The sequence below is a fragment of the Triturus cristatus genome, chromosome 2_1 (genome assembly GCF_964204655.1).
Source record: "Triturus cristatus chromosome 2_1, aTriCri1.1, whole genome shotgun sequence".
NCBI classification, from domain to species: Eukaryota; Metazoa; Chordata; class Amphibia; order Caudata; family Salamandridae; genus Triturus; species Triturus cristatus.
In genome coordinates, this window is record NC_140581.1 from 672,458,329 (window position 1) to 672,476,192 (window position 17,864).

Here is a 17,864-nt window from a genome sequence, read left to right on the forward strand (position 1 = left end):
TGAAGAGTCTCTCCACAGCATAAGCCGGGTCTGCCTGAGAGCTATACCACCATTTATTTATCACTAGAAGGTGCAATGCCTAGTATTATGCCCGAACGTCTGCTGCCGCTATCCCGTCGCAGTACGTAGATTGAACACATGTTGCAACCCCTCCCCCTTCCGAGAAACCTATTCAAAAGAGCATTGATCTGACGGAACCATGATGGTGGGATGGGAAATGGGTAATTCAGTAGCCGATAAAGCAGGCGTGGTAGAGACACCTTTTTAAAAATGGCAGATCTGCTGTATAACGAGAGGGGTACTTGAGACCACACCGTCGTCTCATCTCGCACCACGGGGCGCAATGTTGCGTGACCATGCCACCCCAAGGTACCTAAAGCCTTCCTATGCGAAAATAAACTGTAAGGCCCAAGCCTGAGACCGCTGATCCCCGGTGATAGGGAACAAAATGGACTTAGATGGATTGGCGTACAGCCCAGAGGTCTCCCCGAAAATCCGCAGAATCTGGAGCACCCGAGGCCCGGAGACCCAGGGATCCGAGATAAAAAAAGAAGGCGTCGTCAGCATAAAGGGCGATCCTGTCTGAGCACTCCGGTGACCAATCCAGACCCTGAAAGACAGAGTCCAGGTGGACCCAGGCAGCCAGGGGCTCGATGGCCAACGCAAACAGAAGCGGGTAGAGTGGGCACCCCTGCGGATTGGGAAGGGGGTCGAACAGTGACCAGCCACTCGGACCGATGCAGTGAGGTCGGTATGTTATGTTATGTTAATAACAACTTTTAAAGCGCACGGTCACCGGTAGGTTTCATGGCGCTAATCATGAGGAATGTCGTGGCAGAGTGACTATGCATAGGCTTGCTCAAATAACCAGGTTTTCAAAGCTTTCCTGAAGCCCAGGAGGCTGTCCCAGCTCCTGAGTGCCAGGGGGAGAGTGTTCCAGAATTTAGGAGCTAGATCGGAAAAGCGGCAGCCTCCTTGCCGTTTCCGTTTGAAGGAGGGGATGGTTAACAGGTGGAGGTGGGCCGAACGGAGACTTTGCAGGGGTGCGTGCTTTATGATCATACTATTGATGAATCTGGGGCTTTTGCCGTGCAGGGCCTTAAAGGCTAAGCATCCAGTCTTAAAGGCTACCCGTTGAGCCATCGGTAGCTAGTGAAGTTTCAGCAGCTCGGGTCTGGCTGAGAGCCATTTAGGCTGTTTGTGGATAATTCTTGCTGCCTGATTCTGGACGATTTGTAGGCGTTGTAGTAGACAAGCTGGGATAGAATTCGAGAAGTCAAGTCGCGAGAGGACCAGGGCTATCACCACCTGTATGAGAGCTGAATGAGTCAGCAGGTGGGCGATTTTCTTGATTTTGCGCAATTGAAAGAAGCTAGAGGAGATCACCGCTCCCACCTGTCCTCTGAGCGAGAGATCTGCGTTGATCTAGACTTTTCACCGAGGGGGAGGGAGTGGGGGGTGGCCCCAATTCCGCCAGCCAGTAGTGCGGGCCCCAATAGCTCTCGCTGTTCCCAGGCAGCACTAATTCCGTCTTTCCTGGGTTGAGTTACAGGTGGTTCAGATCCATCCAACGTTGGATGTGAAGCATGGTAGCCAGAAACTCAGCAGCGGAGTCAGAGGATTCCAGTGGGAAAATAAGCTGAGATCGTCAGCGTAGTTAAAAATGGTGATCTTTCTCTTTTTTAACGAATGGATAAGAGACCTGAGATACAGATTGAACAGTAACGGGGAGAGAGATGAGCCCTGTGGGACCCCACATGTGGAGGTGAGCTTGGGGGCGGTGAAAGTTCCGAGCCTTACAGCTGGAGTACGATCTGCAAGGAAAGATTTAATCCAGCTGAGTGTGGGTCCTCTCAGGCCCTCCTGTTCGACACGGTTCAACAAGATGTTATGGTCGACCGTGTTGAACGCAGCCGACAAATCCAGGAGCACCAGAGCCTGGTGGATGCCTCTGTCCGCATTTGCTCTGAGAGTGTCCATGACTGCAAGGATCACCGCTTCAGTTGAGTGCGGCGGTCAGAAACCGGCTTGATTTGGCTCTAAGTAGTCTGATGATTCAATGAAGCTCAACAGGCACCTAGCCACATGGGCTTCCAGTATTTTGGCCAGATAGGGGAGGAGAGAAATGGGGCGGTAATTTGAGAGATTCGTGGGGTCAGCCCCTAGTTTTTTAATAAGGGGAACAACCGTCGCATTCTTAAAAGTGCTGGGAACCTTGCCCTGAGCAAGTGACTCATAAAGGAAAGGGAGTACACTGTGAGTCAAGACGGAAAGGATGTCTTTTAATTTAAGACATGAGGTGGACAACTATCATTGGGCGACCCAGATTTAACACGGGTCGTGAGCTCTAATAGTGTTTTGGGACAGATGGGTGGAAGAAGGTCTAATGTGAATTGATTGCTGGAAATATCTTCCTGTGGTTCCAAGCTGATGATGTAAGGGATACTGGCTTTAATGGTGATGATTTTGTCCAGAAAAAATGTATTCAGGGAATTGCAGAGTTCTTGAGTAGGTGCCTGAGTAGGCGAAGTTCTCATCATTGCACAAATGATTCACTATCTTGAAGATTTCTTTAGATTTGTTGTGGGCATTTAGTATTCGAGTAGAAAAGTAAGCTGCTTTAGTGTCCACAATAGCTTTTTTTATACTCTATGAGCTTTCAAAAATTGCTCTTTATCTTTAGTGGAGTATCTTAGTCTCCATTTTCTCTCTTTTTAGCGCAACTCGAGTTTTAGTTTTTTGACATCGATTGTAAACCATTTGTGAGCATCTGAGTGGCGAGTGCGGGAAAACTTAGCAAGGGGGACGTGTACATTACTTGCCGACAATAACCACTCAGAAATGTTCTCTTCCATGGAATTGACGTCAGGGCTGAAGGTAGGTAAAGAGCAAGCCAAGGAGTTAATGAAATCCGGCTTATCTAGGGATTTCCACTTCCTTGTCATGCCTCCCGCCAATATAATGGGGTTGTTATGACCAGACAGTAGCTGTAAACTCTATCAAGTGGTGGTCTGACCAGATACAAGCGGTGATTATAGGCAGCGATAGTGAAAGATTGTGGGACCATATTTGATCCAAGGTGTGTCCCCTTTCATGAGTAGGGGTGAATAAATGCTGGGCCAAGTTCAAGTTGGAGAGAAGCTCAGATAGTTCTACCGCATGGGGCCCGCTGAGACATCATTGAACCAGTAGTTCAAATCGCCAACAAGAAGAACCTTAGCATGATTTACAACTAAAGTGGCCATTTGTTCACTTAAGGAGAAAGGGAAGGTGGGCATTGCCTGAGGGGGTCGGTAAATAAACACTAACACTAATGACCCTTTGTCAGTGTCGAGTTTGACAACAATGTTCTCGACCTCCGGGAGGACAAGAAGTCATGCTGGTGAATTTTTAATCTTTGTGGATTATGGCGGCAACACCGCCACCCAGCTTCCCTGGGGGCCTGTTGGCCGACAGGATGTAATAGTCAGAAGGGAGTGCTGCTAAGATATCGGGCGAGGAATCTTGAGTTAACCAGGTTTCAGTGATCAGGAGGACATCAGGTTTATCAGAGGCAAGCAGCAAAAAGATGTCAAGTTGGTGCTTTACCAGGGAGCGTGTATTAAGGTAAAGGAAACGGAGGATGGTTTGATTTGCTTTTTGTAGGATTGATAATTGAGGGGGAGTAGTGGCTGGGAGCAGGAGGGAGGGCATGCCCCGGCTGAGTTTGGAGGATGCCGTTAGCCAATATACGGCCGTAAGTGGCAGGGTCCAAGGGGGGGGCAGTGTTGCGCTAGTGATCTTAGCTTTCTAGAGGGATTGCTGATCGTTTGGCCATAATCCGTGGCCCCTGGGCCCGGCCGGGCGCAGACGGGCTTGCCTTCGGCGCGCCGCCGGCACATCCGCTGCGCTCCCGTGATATGGCAAGCATTTTGTACCTGGCCCGCCTCTAGCTCCTCCTCCTTACGGCCGATAGGCTAAGGCCTAGGGGGTTGGAGAACGGGCAAGGGACGTCAGGATTTAGCGGTGGGTAATAGCAATATGGCTTCAATTCTATGCACAGGTAATTAATTTTTAAAACAATGCGATTTTCAAGCAGTTTAGTCAATTTTAAAAACGAGCGCTGGCAGTTGAGAAACACGCGGCAACATTCGACTCAAATTGCCCACTTCCCGCGCTGCAGCTGCTTTTATACCTGCCCCGCCTCTATCTCCTCCTCCTTACGGCCGATTGGCTAAGGCCTAGGGGTTGGAGAATGGGCAAGGAACGTCAGGATTTAGCGGTGGGTAATAGCAATATGGCTTCAATTCTATGCACAGGTAATTAATTTTTAAAACAATGAGATTTTCAAGCAGTTTAGTCAATTTTAAAAACGAGCGCTGGCAGCAGAGAAACGCGCGGCAACAACCAACTCAAATATAGTATATAGTAACTTTACGTACGCCCTGAAGCGGGGGCCCAGATTTACTGCCTCCAGGAGCTAAAAGAGGTACTTCCAACTCAGGCAATCGAACGCTTTGTCGATATCTGCGAGCAAGACAGCCGCGGGGCACACCAGACGGTGGGCTTCCGCCACAGCATTGTGGGCGCGTCTGATATTATGTCTAGTGGAACGGTGGGGCATAAAGTCTGCTTGATCTGGATGTACCAGATCTTGTATACACGTACGGAGTCGGTCCGCCAGGACCTTCCCCAGCGGCTTCGGCTCGAAATTTAACAAGGACATGGGGCGGTACGAGCCCGGGTCCTCCGGTGGGCGGCCCGGTTTTAGAAAGACTACGATCTCCGTATGCCTCCAATCCGAAGGCAGGACGCGCCGCTCCGAGGCATCGTGGAGCGCACCCAGTAAATGAGGTCCCAGAGTCTCCAGATGGGGCTGCAGGAAGTAGCCAGGCGCCAGTCCTGGTTGTGTGTTGGATAATGCCGCCCGTAGCTTGTCTAAAGAAATGGGTTCACCCAGGGCAGCATGTTGCTCATCTGAGAGGCTGCGGGGAGGGATATCTACGAAGAAGGCGTCTAAGGGGTTCTGCAATAACTCCCACTCCTCCTATAACACCGTGTAGAAATCAGCGAAGGCCTGTACAACCGCCTCCGGGGAGGCGCACATGACCCCCTCGGGAGACCGCAAGAGGGGAACCTGCGTCGGGCCGCCCTGGCTTGACAAAGTCTATGAAGCATATGGCTAGACTTATCGCCCCATTGGTAGATACTATGCTGAGTGGCTAGCCAGGCCTATTTGGCAGAGTCTGTGTGGGTTTGATGAAGCTGCTGTTGAACATGCAAGAGATTACTTCTGGCAGCAGGGTCAGAGCCCTCCACTACCAGGGACTAGAGCTCGGCTTGTCTATTTTCAAGGTCGTGCACCTGAGCCAGCCGACGCTGCTTCTCCCCCGTGCGATAGCTGATATCAACCCCACGAATCGTGGGCTTGAGCGCCTCCCAGAGATTGACCGGGGACTGGCAAGAACCGACATTGAAGCTGAGATATTCAGTGATTGCCTGACTCAGCGTCTCCCAATATTCCGTGTCCCGAAGCAACCAGGGGACATGCGCCACCTATATGGGGCCCTGTTAGTCTGCAGGCACAGCTTAAGTTGAATCAGTGGATGATCTGTGAGTCCCGGGGCAGTATGGACGTATGTGACACCTGTGAGAAAGTGGCTCTGTATATACTGTTCCCAAATAGGTACAGTGTGAACAGAGTCCACAGTCCCCAGAGGTTTGGCAGAGGCTAAAGTTAGATATAACCTTACTCTCTAAAGTGGTAGGTTGGTCGAGCAGTAAGGCAGTATCAGAGGACAGTGTAAAGCATTTGGTTGTTGCAATAGGCAACACAGTTTCAAACACAATAATGCTTTGAGCTCAATGGAAGTTTTAAGTTATTTGTAATAGATTACTTTCAGGATTACATTTGTAACTCCAGGACTGGATCCTAGATTCAGTCCTGGGACAGTTCTTAGAAACGAGTGATAAAAGTCGACTTAGTTACTGTTGTGATTTTTAGGCAATATTTTGCTATTTTAAAAGTTGACAAGAAATTTCATAGAAAAACAGTCAATGATTTCCTATGGGAGAAAATTCAAGTTGCAGGTAAAGTAGGTTCTCGTTACTTTTGTAATCCAGTACTGGGCTCCTAGATTCAGTACCGGGACCTCTATCTAAAATAGGTAAGTAATTAAGTTTTCACAGTTGGTACGATTTTTAAAGAATATTTGAAGTTTGCAGAAATCGACACTTAGCAGAAATTTCACAGAAAAACAGTGAGTGATTTACAAAGGAAGAAAATTGGGTTACTGGTAAGTACGGTTGTGAATATTTTTCAGGGTCAGTGCTGGGCACCAAGATCCAGCACTGGGATCTCTCCTAATAGCAGGTGAGTATTTTCGGTTTCATTACTCAGTTGATTTTTGGTGAATATTTTAAGTTTTAGAAACTCCACACTTAGAAGAAATTTCAGAAGAAACCAGTCAATGTTACCCTATAGAGGAAAATTGGGTTATCCGCTTTTGGGTAAGTACTCGACTGGCAGAGTTAAGGTTCTGGGCACAGACTCGGGGGTCTCCCAGGGTCAGGTAGGTACAGTTGTTACACCCTCAGCGGCACCGGGGCAGCTGGGTGCAGAGTGAGTTAGGCCCAATGTTATCCTATGGGAGGCAGGGGGACCTTGGTTGGTGGCTGCTGACTAGCCGGCCACGCGGGTGTGGGAGCTGGGCTCCTGGTCACTTGCTCAGGACAAATGGGGAAGTAGATAGGTGTAGAGGTTACACTGCCAGGGCCACTCGGGCGGCTGGGTGCAGGGTGCTTTTGAGCCTCCGGGCGCTCAGTGAATTTCAATGGGAAAGCTCCTGGTTGAACAAAGGCTGCAAGCTCTGGGACGAAGATTCTTCAGGTGCCACCACCACTTCGAGAGCTAAGTTGGGTAGTTGGAGGATAGGTAGGTAACCAGGAGTTGGGCACAGGGGGCCGCAGGGCGCTGGGTGCAGGGGTGCCTTTTGGTGTTGGGAAATCTTACCCTCTGTTGATCGCGGTTGGGGGGGTACCTGGTTCTGAGGCTGCAGGCGTTGTCAGGAGCATCAAGGTGAGTCCTTGGGTGCCGGATTCGGGGTCACAGTCTCCGGGGGAACGTCCTCAGGGTCTTTGTTCACTCCGGCACAGGCCAGGCTTGGTGGGTGCAGGGTTCGCGGTTCCGGGTTGATGCCAGGGATTAGAGCTGATTATGAGCAGAGCCTCTGCTCATGGGAGTCCCAGGTGCTTAGAGCCAAAAGGTAGCCAGGTCCTGCGGAGTTTGTGAGGTTGCTGGCCACAAGAGGTGCCGGGATGTAGCAGGAGCAGGTTCGAGGGTCGACAGGCCAGTAGGGCTGGGGCCAAAGCAGTTGGTGTCTTCCTCTTCTTAGCAGCTGCACGGCAGGTCTTCTTCCTTCTTCCTCTTCTTTGTTTTTTGGAATCCGGAATCTAAGGAAGGAAGGTTCAGGGTGCCCCTAAATACTAGATTTAGGGGCGTTACAGGTAGGTAAAGGGCAGGGACCAGTGGGTCCCTGCCCTGGGGTGGGTGCACCCCCTATCCTGCCACTCTCCTGTGGGTGGGGGGCAGTAGCCTAGTCCTGATTGGGCAGGGCCGCCCATCTTCAAGATGGCGAGCGCCCGGAGATGTGCTTCACCTCATCTCCCACACCTGAGGGGTGGAGTTGGCTGGCTGGCACAACCCCTGTCCTTATTTGGGATTTCCGGCCAGGCTTCCCGCCAGAGTGGGGGCAACAAGTGGCCTGGGGAAGCTCACAGAGGCGGCATGCCTTTGAAGCTTCCCCCTGTCCATCCTGGGGGAGGAGACCTAGCACCTCGCCCAGGATGTGCATTGTTGCAGGCCCAGGAGAGCGGGGGTTCTCCTACCCAGGGGTGGATTGTAGGTTAGGTTTCAGGGGGCATCTCTAAGATGCCCTCTGTGGTGCTTGGTACACTAAATCCCACACTGGCATCAGTGCGGGTTTAATGTGCTGAGAAGTTTGATACCAAACTTCTCAGTCTTCAGTGTTGCCATTATGGTGCTGTGGAGTTCGTGTTGGCAAGCTCTCAGCACCATGTACTCTTAAATGGCAGCACTGCACTTTCAGTGCCCAGGAATGGACCTGGGTACTGTAGGGGCACAGGGATCATGCTCCTGTGCCCACACCACTGGCATAGGGCACCCAGCTAGAGGGGTGGCTGATGTGTGCCAGGGCAGTGTAGGTGGTATGCATGGCACACAGGGATGTGTGCCATGTCGACTCTTTGTTTTGTCTTGTACCCAGACACTCAGCCTGCAAAGGCAGTGTCTGTGTGTGTTAGGGTACAGGGCCTCTAAGGGTGGCACAAGGAGTGCTGCAGCCCTTAGAGGCCTTCCCTGGTCACAAGGCCCTGGGTACCTAGGATACCATTTACCAGGGGCTGGCATGTGGCCAGGGTTTGCCAATTTGGGTTTGAGGTTTTTAGGGAAGGAACATAGGCCCTGGGCACCTGATTGGCAGGAGTCCAGGGCACACTCAGTCAAAGTATATTCAGCAATTCAGCAAAAAGTGGGGGCATACCATTCAAGAAAGATGGCACTTTCTCACACAACCCCCCCCCCCCTTCCTCCCCCCCCCCCCCCCCCCCCCCCCAACGAAAGGTGTTGAGACTAACCTTGCCGCATGGAGTCTTCATTGTCTAACTGGAAGAACCTGGAAAGTCCATCTGCATTGGCATGGGCAGTCCTTGGTCTGTGTTCCACTTCAAAGTCCATTCCCTGTAGGGAGATGGACCACCTTAGTAGTTTTGGATTTTCTCCTTTCATCTGCATTAGCCATCAGAGAGGTCTGTGGTCAGTTTGAACCAGGAAGTGAGTACCAAACCGGTATGGCCTCCACTTCTTCAGGGACCAAACCACAGCAAAGGCCTCCCTCTCAATGGCACTCCAACGCTGCTCTCTGGGGAGTAGCCTCCTGCTTATAAAAGCAACAGGTTGGTCTTGGCCTTCATTATTGGTCTGGGATAGGACCGCTCCTATCCCTAGCTCAGAGGCATCAATCTGCACTATGAACTGCTTGGCATAATCTGGAGCTTTTAGAATTGGTGCTGAACACATTGCTTCTTTCAGGTTGTCAAAGGCCTTTTGGCAACTAACTGTCCAGTTAACCTTCTTGGGCATCTTCTTGGAGGTGAGTTCTGTGAGGGGGGTCACAATGGACCCATATCCCTTCACAAACCTCCTGTAGTACCCAGTCAAGCCAAGGAATGCCCTGACTTGGGTCTGGGTTGTTGGAGCTACCCAGTCCAGGATGGCCTGGATCTTGGGTAGTAAGGGTTGTACCTGGCCTCCACCTACAAAGTGGCCCAAGTACACCACAGTGCCCTGCCCTATCTGGCATTTGGATGCCTTGATAGTGAGACCTGCATTTTGCAGAGCCTCTAATGCCTTCCCAAGGTGGATCAGGTGATCCTGCCAGGTGGAGCTAAAGACAGCAATATCATCAAGATAAGCTGCACTAAAGGACTCTAGCCCAGCCAGGACATGGTTCACCAACCACTGTAAGGTGGCAGGGGCATTCTTTAACCCAAAAGGCATCACAGTAAACTGATAATACCCATCAGGTGTGGAGAATGCTGTCTTTTCTTTTGCTCCTGGGGCCATGCCAATCTGCCAGAACCCTGCTGTTAAGTCAAATGTACTGAGGAATTGGGCTGCCCCTAATTTATCTATCAGCTCATCTGCTCTTGGAATAGGGTGATCACCTGTCTTGGTGACAGCGTTGAGCCCTCTATAGTCCACACAGAACCTCATCTCTCTCTTTCCACCCTGTTGATGAGGTTTGGGGACCAGAACGACTGGGCTAGCCCAGGGGCTCTCGGAGGGTTGAATGACCCCTAACTCCAGCATCTTGCTGACCTCAGCTTTGATGCTTTCCTTGACTTGGTCTGACTGGCGATAGATCTTGTTCTTGACAGGTGCACTTTCACCAGTGTCCACATCATGGGTACACCAGTTTGTCAGACCAGGGGTCAGGGAAAAGAGGCTAGCATGCTGTTGCAAGACTTGCTTGCAGTCAGTCTGCTGTTGGGCAGAGAGGGTGTCTGAAAAGATTACACCATCTACTGACCCATCTTGGGGGCTGTAGGAGAGGAGGTCAGGGAGAGGTTCATCTCTGCTTCCTGTTCCTCATCAGTCACCATCAGCATGGTGATGTCAGCCCTGTCATTGTAGAGATTAAGGCGGTTCACATGGATAACCCTTTTGGGTGTCCTGCTAGTGCCCAGGTCAACTAAATAGGTGACCTCACTCTTTCTCTCTAGGATAGGGTAAGGGCCACTCCATCCATCTTGGAGGGCCCTTGGTGCCACTGGCTCCAAAACCCACACCTGTTGCCCAGGTTGAAATTCAACCAGTGCAGCTTTTTGGTCATACCAGTGCTTCTGAAGCTCCTGGCTGGCCTCAAGGGTTTTGGATGCTTTCTCCATGTACTCAGCCATTCTGGACCTTAGGCCAAGCACATAGTCCACTATGTCTTGTTTGGGCTCTTGAAGAGGCCTCTCCCAGCCCTCTTTTACAAGACAAAGTGGTCCCCTCACAGGATGACCAAACAGAAGTTCAAAGGGTGAGAAACCTACTCCCTTCTATGGTACTTCTCTGTAAGCGAAAAGCAGACATGGTAACAGGACATCCCATCTCCTTTTGAGTTTCTCAGGGAGACCCATGATCATACCTTTCAATGTCGTGTTGAATCTTTCAACAAGGCCATTGGTTTGTGGATGGGTGTAGTAAACTTGTAATGCACTCCACACTCCTTCCACATGTGTGTCAGGTAAGCAGACATAAAGTTGGAACCTCTGTCTGAAACCACCTCCTTAGGAAACCCTACCCTGGTGAAGACACCCAGGAAGGCCTTGGCTACTGCAGGGGCTGTAGTCCTAAGTGGATTTGCTTCAGGGTACCTAGTCAGGAGCGTCAAGGTGAGTCCTTGGGTGCCGGATTCGGGGTCACAGTCGCCGTGGGGACGTCCTCGGGGTCTTTGTTCACTCCGGCACAGGCCAGGCTTGACGGGTGCAGAGTGTGCAGGGTTCGCGGTTCCGGGCTGATGCCAGGGATTAGAGCTGATTTGGAGCAGAGCCTCTGCTCATGGCAGTCCCAGGTGCTTAGAGCCAAAAGGTAGCCAGGTCCTCCGGGGTTTGTGAGGTTGCTGGCCACAAGAGGTGCCGGGATGTAGCAGGAGCAGGTTCGAGGGTCGACAGGCCAGTAGGGCTGGGGCCAAAGCAGTTGGTGTCTTCCTCTTCTTAGCAGCTGCACCGCAGGTCTTCTTTCTTCTTGCTCTTCTTTGTTCTTCAAAATCTGGAATCTAAGGAAGGAAGGTTCAGGGTGCCCCTAAATACTATATGTAGGGGCGTTACAGGTAGCTAAAGAGCGGGGACCAATGGGTCCTTGCCCTGGGGTGGGTACACACCCTATCCTGCCACTCTCCTGTGGGAGGGGGGCAGTAGCCTAGTCCTGATTGGGCAGGGCCTCCCATCTTCAAGATGGCGAGCGCCCGGTGATGTGCTTCACCTCGCCTCCCCCACCTGAGGGGTGGGGTTGGCAGGCTGGCACATCCCCTGCCCTTGTTTGTGGTTTCCGGCCAGGCTTCCAGCCAGAGTGGGGGCAGCAAGTGGCCTGGGGAAGCTCACAGAGGCGGCATGCCTTTGAAGCTTCCCCCTGTCCATCCTGGGGGAGGAGACCTAGCACCTTGCCCAGGATGTGCATTGTTGCAGGCCCAGGAGAGCCCCCTATCCAGGGGTCCAGCAACATGTCTGCTGTGTGGCAGCCTTGGCAGTCTCCCAGACCAGACGTGGAATGTAGGTTAGGTTTCAGGGGGCATCTCGAAGATGCCCTCTGTGGTGCTTGGTACACTAAATCCCACACTGGCATCAGTGCGGGCTTAATGTGCTGAGAAGTTTGATACCAAACTTCTCAGTCTTCAGTGTTGCCATTATGGTGCTGTGGAGTTCGTGTTGGACGAGCTCTCAGCACCATGTACTCTTAAATTGCAGCACTACACTTACAGTGCCCAGGAATGGACCCGGGTACTGTAGGGGCAAAGGGCTCATGCTCCTGTGCCCACACCACTGGCATAGGGCACCCAGCTAGAGGGGTGACTGATGTGTGCCAGGGCAGTGTAGGTGGTGGGCATGGCACACAGGGATGTGTGCCATGTCGACTTTGTTTTGTCTCGTACCCAGACACTCAGCCTGCAAGGGCAGTGTGTCTGTGTTAGGGTACAGGGCCTCTAAGGGTGGCATAAGGAGTGCTGCAGCACTTAGAGGCCTTCCCTGGTCACAAGGCCACTGGGTACCTAGGGTACCATTTACCAGGGGCTGACATGTGGCCAGGGTTTGCCAATTTGGGTTTGAGGTTTTTAGGGAAGGAACATAGGCCCTGGGCACCTGATTGGCAGGAGTCCAGGGCACACTCAGTCAAAGTACATTCAGCAATTAAGCAAAAAGTGGGGGCATACCATGCAAGAAAGTTGGCACTTTCTCACAACACCTTATGCATGTAGCTATGTGGGATGAACAGGTAATCGAGGCGAGAAAGAGTGGGGTGAACTGAGGATGCGTAGGAGAACCTGACTTTAGCTAGGTGAAGGGCCTGCCACGTGTTCACCCAGCCCAGAGTGTGTGCCGGCACGTTTAGTTTGGCCGTAGCGGGGGGTAAATCTGGTTGTCGAGCTCACCACCTATCCAAGGGACCCATAGTGTCGTTCCAATCACCCCCTAGCACCATCAGGCCACCCGGAAGATCACCCCAGAGCTGTGTAAATTTATCTGTAAACATCTGGCCTAGCGGTGGGGGGGGGCGTATATACTGCCTAGTGTAATCTGTTCGCCGGCTATGGTACCCGCAATCACAGTGAAGCAGCCACCAGGATCTAGCCAGTGTTGTGTAACCTGGAGCGGCACCCTACGATGTACACGTATGGCTGTGCCCCGTGCCCCTTGTGTGAAGCCAGAACGGTACACTGTCATTGTGCCATTTTAGCATGGTGTGGCATTACTTGTATCCTTTACTGGTATTGATATGGTTGTGATGCTGCCTTCATAATTTGATAGTTTAGAGTACGCCAGGGGAGTAAGGAAAGAGTGAACCTCGTGGCAATTATTACTAGTCTTCGTCTCTGTTACTATTTGCACCCACCCATCTCTTTCCTCCTTCATGGTGGCTCAGCCTTTCATTGGTTAGTTTATTAGATGAAACTGAGATGGTGAGTATCGGGCCACTATAGAGAATGTAATTTTTATTATTGAGTGACACAAGGCACGTTTTTAGCTTTACAAACCTAAATGTCATTGTTTCATCTTCAGTTTCTTCTAATGGCATGCAGTAATACAATTTTCTCAAGAGCTCTCAGTATGTGAGGCCATAGGATTACTAGTGTGCTCATTAAGATAACTTTTTCCTGTTAGTTCTCTTGAGAGAAAGGGAAAGGTGGAATTGTATTTCTTGTAGGCAGTTGCGGCTCTAGGTCTTCAGAATTTCTAATGTGGCCTTCAATTATGTATCCTTTTCAAAGAATAGTTTAAGCCTAGAAACATGTTTGATTCAAGCATGCTAACCTCTATAATTGCATTGCTTTTTTGATGTAAGATTCTCCAAAAAAGCAATCGAGTTACAGGTGTCAGTCCATACATTACAATAGGCGGTTTATAGAAAGCCGCTTCTTCATTATTGTAATTTAATTATTGTGATAAAAAACGTCTCCAATGTAGTTATTTTACTTTTATTTGCTTGCAGTGGTATGCTGGGAATTGCTTGTGATGATTTCTGCATTTGTGTTTTCGACATGGAAACTAGAAAAATCGTCCGAAAGTTTTCTGGCCATCAAGGAAAAATCAATGACATGGTAACATTGGATAATAAAAATTGCTTGGATTTCAGTTTTCCCTTTTTTGTAAAAAAATAAATAAAGGCTATTATTGAACATTAGACCCAAATATAGTAATTTAGTGTGCAATGTGCATGTATGGTCCAGTTCTAGAGCGGTTTTAGATTAATTCAGTAGCGCAGACCTGCTGCCGGTTGATATTTGACCTGTGTTTATTAAGCCCTTCTGTTGATTTTTTACTTATTGCAAGTCTGACCTCCAAGTAGCTGCCTTCCTCTTTGTTAAGGCAAGCACTTTGCTAGCAGACATATGCAAAGATATATTGTAACGATCTTTAAATTAATTCTGCTGTTGACAGTATCTGTGTATAATCCTTCCTGTGTAGTCCAATGCAACAAACATCTGCTCTTATAAACTGTAATAAGAAAACGTGCCTGTTTTGATAATCTAAATGTATTAAATCTTTGAGGAAATGGTTTAATAATGATCTGTATGAGTACTTGAACCATAATGAGCACTTATTCATGTCCAAGATTGCCTAGCTTCTTGAGGTATGGTATCCAAAGTATATCTCGTAGCAAGGCAGAATTGAGAAGTTAAAAATGATACATTTTAAAAATAACCGCATTGATGAATTATCTGATCAGCATGTTCTCCAGCAGATTGTCAGATGATTTCCTTAAATTGCTTTATTTTTAGCCTCTTGTAGGACGCCTCATAGAGGCAGGACTGGTGGGGTCGGGAGGTCCCTTTCCTGTGCTGCTTTCCTGAAAATCAAGTGGCCTCCACGGCCTGGAAACAAATCCAAGTCACACTATAAAACCTCTCTGACTGTAAAGTGAGTGAGGGGCTAGCATGCCTCAGAGGGCTACTGGGTGAATGTTGGGTGGGGGGTGACCCTGTGTCGACAAGCCTGATGCTTTTGGGTGGGGTGGCAGATGGTGCAGACCCTCCCACCCCTCTCCTCTTTCTCTAGATACTCCTCACTCAGGACTGTAATAAAGAGTTAGTGGGAGCACATGGCGATTCTATGTTAAGAAACGTCTGATTGCTGGAATCAGACTATACGACCAGGGTTGTGGTGGCCCCCTGATCTGAGAGGTATGCTTGCCTACCTGCTGGAGTACGGACAGCTTACTGCTGTCCCTTAGCTGGGATCATCTGCTGGTTAGAGGTGAGTTGAGTCTTGCTGAACTAAGAGAGACTGATTGTTTACTTGCAGCATGACCTCCTGGAGGTGTCCCTAGGATATTATCTCCTCCATTTCCCCATGCATTGTTTGGTGCCTCCTGGATATGGAGAAAGACAGCATGGAGAGCTTCCACAACATACCCCCTACATCAGAACCTACAAGGGCGCAAATTCTACCCGTAATAGAAACTCCAGTTTCATACTAGAAATTAATATGGACACATTAGCACTCGAAGTAAATCTTGTGTGGGCTGACCTTTGCAGAGTCAACTAAACATCTCAGGAAAGCGAGAAGGTCATATAACGCATAACAAAAGTGGTAGCTGGATTAAAGACAGTGGTGCGCTCAGTTACGGATCGAGCCTGCTTCTTGGGGGGCAAATTCAAAAGACTCTGAGGGCAGATCTAGCAAAAACAATCTTTGTTTAATGGGGTTTCCAGAAGGCTCAGAAGGGAAACTGGCCAGAACACTTCCTGGAACAATGGCTAAAAGGCACGCTGCAGCCATCCGGTCTCTCCCTGATGCTTATGATTTAAAGAGCACACCTGGCCAGATTCCCCACCCCCCAGGTGATAATTGCCAAGATCCTTAATTACAGGAGTAGAGGCACAATTATGTGGTCGATCGAGAATGAGGGAGATTCAAGATATGAAGCCTGCACTATAAGAATCTTCCACGACTATTCACAAAAGGCTCAGAGACTGCATAAAACCTTTGTTGAACAAAGCTATGAACCTGAAGTACATGCTCCATTTTCAGCTAAGTTGAGGCTATTTCCCAATGGCTGGTCCCACTTCACATCTTTAGAAGAGGTTAGTGCGTGGCTAGGGGGGATGGGAGCAGCTCAGCATAGTGCAGATCTGGAATACACCGTAGATGTGGTCAGTGTCCTTGATCTCCCACTGCGGAAAAATCTTTCAACATGGATATCTAGAAGGTACCCAGAAAATAGTTGTGTGCGGAGATGGTACACTGGGCATTGGGAGCTGGGAGGGAGAAGAGGAAGTTGGTACCCCCTACTGTGAACATATAGGTGATGAGAGTATGACCGAGGGCTTAAGGACCTAGCCTAATGACATATGGTTATGTCAGCGCTGCACACAGATGTAATATCTGTGTGCGAAGACCTGGAGAGACAAGATCGTCACTGCTGTGAACTGGTGGTTAATTGATGAGTATTACTCAGGGAGTGGTTGGGGGCATTTTGGGGAAGGATCAGAACTGATGGAAAAACCAGGGTATGGGAAATATAATTATACGACATATAGTTGTTGTATGTCCAAAAGCAGTGTTCGAGGCATATGAGCTGCAGATTATACACTGTGCATAGATCGCCATCTGGTGTTGAGCCCGGATGTTTGCAGTTTGTTTTTCCTCTTGGAAAGTCTTTGGGAGTCACGAGGTCGGTGACTCCTCCTCTGGTTAGTATTGCGCATGGGCTTCGGCTCCATCCTCAGATTGTTTTTTTCCGCCATCGGGATCGGATGTAAAACTTCGCGCTCCGGTTCCGAACTTCCCAGTTCACCGATCTACGCACAAATCCTCGCTCATCGAGCTTCTTCAAAGACATAAATCATCTTATTCATCTTCTCTTTGGCACTTCTTCGATTCCGGTCGTCGACGGCGCCCTTCGGGCCTATTCCGGCTCCGGTCTCGGCTGATGGAAAGAACTCCCTTCAAGAAGTGCCCTCGATGTGGGTCCAAGTTTCCCCACACCGATCTCCATGAGGTGTGCAACCTCTGCCTCTCCCCAGAACACGAGGCCCGAGACTGTCCCGCCTGCAAGTCTTTTCGCTCAAAAAAGACCATTAGAGATCGACGGGCTAGACGCAACATGGCGCACTCCTCTACCTCCGCTCCAGTCGACATCTTCGGGGATGACGTCGAAGCTCCGGGACAACAGGACATCGAACAGGAGGACGACGACCTCGTCAGCGCTTCAGAGGCCGACGACTCCGATGTGGAGGACATCACCCCGGCGCAGTGGGTCGTGAGTACAATTCCCCCTCCCCCGCCCACGCCGATCCAGAAAAAGGCGTCGGTCACGCCTTCGCCTCCGGGCCTAGGGAAGACCAAGAACACTGCTTCTGACACCCCACCTCTGGGCCCGGTGAAGAAGCCTTCTAAGCCTTCCGGCAGCTCGGGCTTGAGCCAGCCGGCCACCGGTGCCGACAAACACCATTCGGCACGAAAGAAAAAATCGGCCTCCACCTCCACACCAAACCCGGCACCGAAATCTTCGGTGTCGAAACCTGCTCCGGTGCCGACCAAACATCACAAGACCATCGGCACCGACGCTCCCGGGCCGAGACCCCCTTCGACACCGACCAAAAAAAACGGAGGTTCCCAGGAAGCACGGCTTCGACAAACCTAAGAAACCGTCGGCCCCGAAACAGTCGGCGCCGACCGATCAACCAGTGTCACAGGAGCTGTTCACGCCGGATCCTTTGCAGAAAACCCTCACCAAGGATCCAAAGACCGGACACTTGACATTGTCTTCAAAAAAGAGACACTTGGACAAGCCGGCTCCACCTCCACCTCCGAAGAGAAAGGACATTGCTACCTCTCCTTTCAGGGTGCCTTCCCCTCCTCCTTTACCTCCTCCACCCCCTCCACCTCATCGTTCCCCCACCTTGTCCCCTGTCCCAGACGATTTGGGGGACCCTTACTATGATCCAACAGATGTGCCACAAGATCCCACCCCTACTGGATCCCCAGACCCACGGGATGATTATAACAATCCGGACATCCCAGATGTCCCACAGGATGACCTTTATCCATCTAGGCCATCCCCTCCTGAAGATTCCATGGGTTTTCACCACTTGTTACCA

General features: G+C 50.3%; 1 protein-coding gene across 2 annotated transcripts in view; it reads left to right on the top strand.

The window, feature by feature from the left end:
- The window catches only part of WDR36 (WD repeat domain 36), a 580,433-nt gene that overhangs the window by 326,098 nt on the left and 236,471 nt on the right, over positions 1-17,864 (top strand). For both annotated transcript variants that reach the window (XM_085632587.1, XM_085632588.1), the window contains exon 15: positions 13,751-13,859. In XM_085632587.1, the coding sequence (XP_085488713.1) occupies positions 13,751-13,859 (109 nt within the window). The remainder of the gene's footprint in view (positions 1-13,750; positions 13,860-17,864) is intronic.